The sequence below is a fragment of the Bactrocera oleae genome, chromosome 3, assembly GCF_042242935.1.
Source record: "Bactrocera oleae isolate idBacOlea1 chromosome 3, idBacOlea1, whole genome shotgun sequence".
Lineage (NCBI taxonomy): Eukaryota > Metazoa > Arthropoda > Insecta > Diptera > Tephritidae > Bactrocera > Bactrocera oleae.
This window is the reverse complement of record NC_091537.1, coordinates 75,768,235-75,771,956: the sequence shown is the minus strand read 5'-3', so window position 1 is coordinate 75,771,956 and position 3,722 is coordinate 75,768,235. Positions and strand designations below refer to the sequence as shown.

The 3,722-nt window shown below is 40.6% G+C and overlaps 1 protein-coding gene across 1 annotated transcript; it reads right to left on the bottom strand.

Annotated features, from left to right (window-relative positions):
- Positions 1 to 1,016: 1,016 nt before the first annotated feature.
- LOC106625310 (phenoloxidase 2) lies at positions 1,017 to 3,491 on the bottom strand. Its single transcript, XM_014245134.3, has 4 exons — positions 2,392 to 3,491; positions 1,699 to 2,320; positions 1,402 to 1,637; positions 1,017 to 1,322 (listed from the first exon to the last, which is right to left on the bottom strand). The coding sequence occupies exons 1-4, from the start codon at positions 3,370 to 3,372 to the stop codon at positions 1,113 to 1,115; spliced, it is 2,049 nt and encodes a 682-aa protein (XP_014100609.2). The 5' UTR covers positions 3,373 to 3,491; the 3' UTR covers positions 1,017 to 1,112.
- Between the last annotated feature and the right edge of the window lie 231 nt (positions 3,492 to 3,722).

Sequence of the window (3,722 nt, the reverse complement as noted above, 5' to 3'; positions counted from 1 at the left end):
ATTAAGTTAATTTTTGTTATTTGCCAGTGAGAGGGCTCTGCATCGACCGGAACAAATGGTAGTCAGAAGAGTCAAAGGCTGGGCTATGGGCATATTAATGTTTTCACAAGGTTTAAGGAGCTTATAATATAGCACGCCCATCTGATCCAAATACAGAGCTTTACCTTGGGTTGTCGTAATGGATCTATTTTTTATCACCAGTCACAATCCAAGTCAGCATTTCTGGCATGCCAAATCGTCTTTCAACGTCTCTTGGCTACAATTATTGCAACAAATTTAACAATTAATAACTACACTCACCCTATATTTCACGCGCTGAGAGGATTTTGATTGATTTTCAATTTATTTTACTATTTGTTTTGAGTATTTCTAACTTAGTACTTTTGAGAACTGATGACGACTAATAATTTCCAGAAAGTAATACATTTTCCCATTCAAGGATCCCAAAGAATTTAGTTAAATTTTCACTTTAAAAATAGACTGCAAATCCTATATGTATCATATATGGGTTCAGCATTTACTAGGGCGGACACACTGTATTAAGCAAGTGCCTAGGAATTCGACTGCGCTAAGCATTTTTATTTCATTTTCGATTTTAATATATTGACCTAACACTTTTTACCAAATATTTAATGTCATAGGAAATTTATTATCTACAGAATTATAATTGCTAGAGACTCGTCGATAGTAATATCTAAAATTACAATATTTTCGGGGGAATTTCCAATTTGATGAAAATCTCCATCTGACAACTATTTGTAGTTTGTAAAGTGTTATCAAGGTAACAGAAACGTGGTTAAATATTTGGAAGGAATTATAAAGAAGCACAGGGTCGGAATTCCCCAATGTAGAGATCCTAACGAATGGTATCGAGTATACCATAGCTATGTAGCCATTAAAGTACGGAATGCAGAACATACCAATATCTTCAGATATAGGCTAAGCCTGACGTTGGATTGCTAAGAACAAATGGATAATAAATACCTTTAACACTTCGTATTGGAATGAAAAACATGTTATAATTTCTTTAAAGTAATTTAATATAAAAATTTTGTAATATTGTCAAAAGTCATATGGTATCAAATAATGTCAGAATTGTTTTAGAAAATAGTCTAAGCACGTGGCACAACGCGGTTATCGTGACGTACTACCACATCTACGATGCTCATGTTGGGAGTCAGGAAATTGACTAGACGGTCAGCACCAGTACGAGAGAGACGATCGAATGGATAGCCCATGGGGCGACGATCCGGATATAAACGATCGCGCACGCCACAATATGAAGCGGCATCACTGCAAGAGCCCACCAATTGTTGCTCGACCTATGACAATTAGTATTTTATTTTAATACAATACTAATTTGATATAAACGGTTTTTCATAGTAATTATTGTAGGCTTACCCTATCCTGGTCGTAGTTGGATACCATAACAAACAGCTCACACTGCAAACCTTCAGGCAAACCTTTTGGAATAAGCATGTGATTTGGCCAACCGCAGCCGCAGAAGTTGAACTCGAGTTCTTCAGCACTACCGGCGGCTGGGCGATTTACATCCACATTACGGAAGGTACGATCGAAGGGTATGGTGACACTGGACTCGGTGGAGCGGCGGCGAATAGTGTTTTGGCCAGGGTTTACTGTTGGTTGGATAAGAGTTATAAAGTCTCACTATCTACTCGTAAGCAACGCAATACTCACATGCCACAATGAATTTGTCCAATTCAGTCATAAGTAAACGTTGATCCTTGAACAGCATTCCTTGTCTACGCTCATCTGTTTTGGGGCCCAGAAAGATGCGCACTGTACCGAAACGTTGGGCACCGCTATCATTGTTGACATTAATGGTGTAGGTGAAAGGCGTATGTTGGAGATGAGTAAAACGTGCGAATACATTGCCGCGTGGCACAAAGTCCATGCCGCGTGAGAGATCAACATCTGATTGCTGCCAGAAGGTTTGCAGCACATTCGGTTGTCCACCTTCAGGACTTACTTGTATACCAGTTACAGTAACACCATCATAGTTGAGTTCTGGCAGTGTATATGGGGGTAAACGGATCTTATGTTCCTGGAAAATATCATCGATATATGCATGCCATCTGTAAAAAGCCGGATCGCGCATAGCAGTGGCTGAATCACCGATAACGCCAAAGGACTCCAAATGACGATGATCGGGATCGTGTGCGTAGGAAATGAACACATGACCCATGTTATGGAAGTCACCATACAAGCTACGATTTGGTGAAATACTCGATGATTCTATGATGTTACCTAAAATGTCGATACCACCTTCATTATCTAATGGCACACGATTGCTACTTTCCTGAAATTGTATTAGATTACATTGTATAGGTGGAAAGCCTTTAAACCGTTATACTCATAGTGTATACTTACATCGATGGCAAATCCTTGTGATATAGCTTCGAAAATGCGATCACTCCAGCGCTCCATATCACTCACATCTAAATTAATTTGATCCAACTCACGTTTGAGATCAGATAATTTCGTATTCTCAAAACGTGGCGGCCATGGGCGGCTCGATACTAACGAATCCATTTTAGGGAAATAGCCTTCAGCTATGGGTTCACGCAAATTGTTAAAGCGTACAACGCGTGCCAGATTATTACTGAATCGTTCTAAATTATAACGGGCAACAACTTGTTGATGCATGTAGTAGAAGAGTTCACCACGACGATCCTTATTCACAATAGCACGATCACCAGCTTCATTTGGATATACCAAATGCCAATGCCAATGATGAAGATTGATGCCGAGATCCTCGCGGAAGTACCACAGCCGATGCTCAGGTTCCAAATCAGAGGCGGTGTAATCGCGTGGTATGATGATTGGCATACGCGAACCGTCAGGCACCACAGTGGCTTCTTCGCGCACTTGACGGAATACACGAGAATCGACAAACTTGTCGGGGAAGTTCTGCGCGAAAGACGGTAAATCCAGTCCCTTGGTGTCTGGACGATGTAGTAGCGCCACAGATAGTGCATAATTGAACAAGTATGGATTCACACGATCACGTGCAAACACAGCTACACTCTGCAGATCGTCTATGGAACGCACACCCATGAAAATATCAATCAAACGACCCGCAATGCGACGATGAGCCGGAATAAAGAGAGAAAATTGCGCATCACGTGCCAGTGACATGGGTAAGCGTAGATCCGGTATAGAAATATCTCTAACCGGAATGCGTTGCTCGGCCTTTTCACCAAAACGACTCTGCACCTCATTACTGATGGGACGGTAGCGTTCCGTAAGGAACTTATCGGGCACATCGAACACCGCCCCTTTTCCCTTCTCCATAAAAATGGGTTCGGTGGGACGATCGAAGAGCAGCAATAGATTGTTCTTGTCAGCCATTTTAAATTGCTATTTAGATAGTACCTTTTGGAATTGAAGTAAAATTTAGTAGTTCTTAGATTGCACTAAGCGTTCACAACTGTAGTTCAGTGCGTAACTGATGGCATGAGGTACGAATTGAGCTCTTTTATACTATTCGAAAATTTAATTTTTAACATATCGCATAGATATTCACACATAATGCGCGTATAAATCCACAAAACTACTTATCAGTGCTCAAATTCGTTGTGGTTTTGTTATCAAACAGCTTTATTTTGACAGCATAGGAGTGCGGTGACCGTTCTGTCATTTCGATAGCTATCCTAATATATTCCCACAAACCTTTAAGATATTGTATATGTGTGCTGTCG

Excerpts from the sequence above, each read along its gene's own strand:
- LOC106625310 (XM_014245134.3), bottom strand. The coding sequence starts at position 3,372 with ATGGCTGACAAGAACAATCTATTGCTGCTCTTCGATCGTCCCACCGAA. Across the intron at positions 2,321-2,391 it reads CACAAGGATTTGCCATCGAT|GAAAGTAGCAATCGTGTGCC; the intron begins GTAAGTATACAC and ends ATACAATTTCAG. Across the intron at positions 1,323-1,401 it reads CCAACTACGACCAGGATAGG|GTCGAGCAACAATTGGTGGG; the intron begins GTAAGCCTACAA and ends TAATTGTCATAG.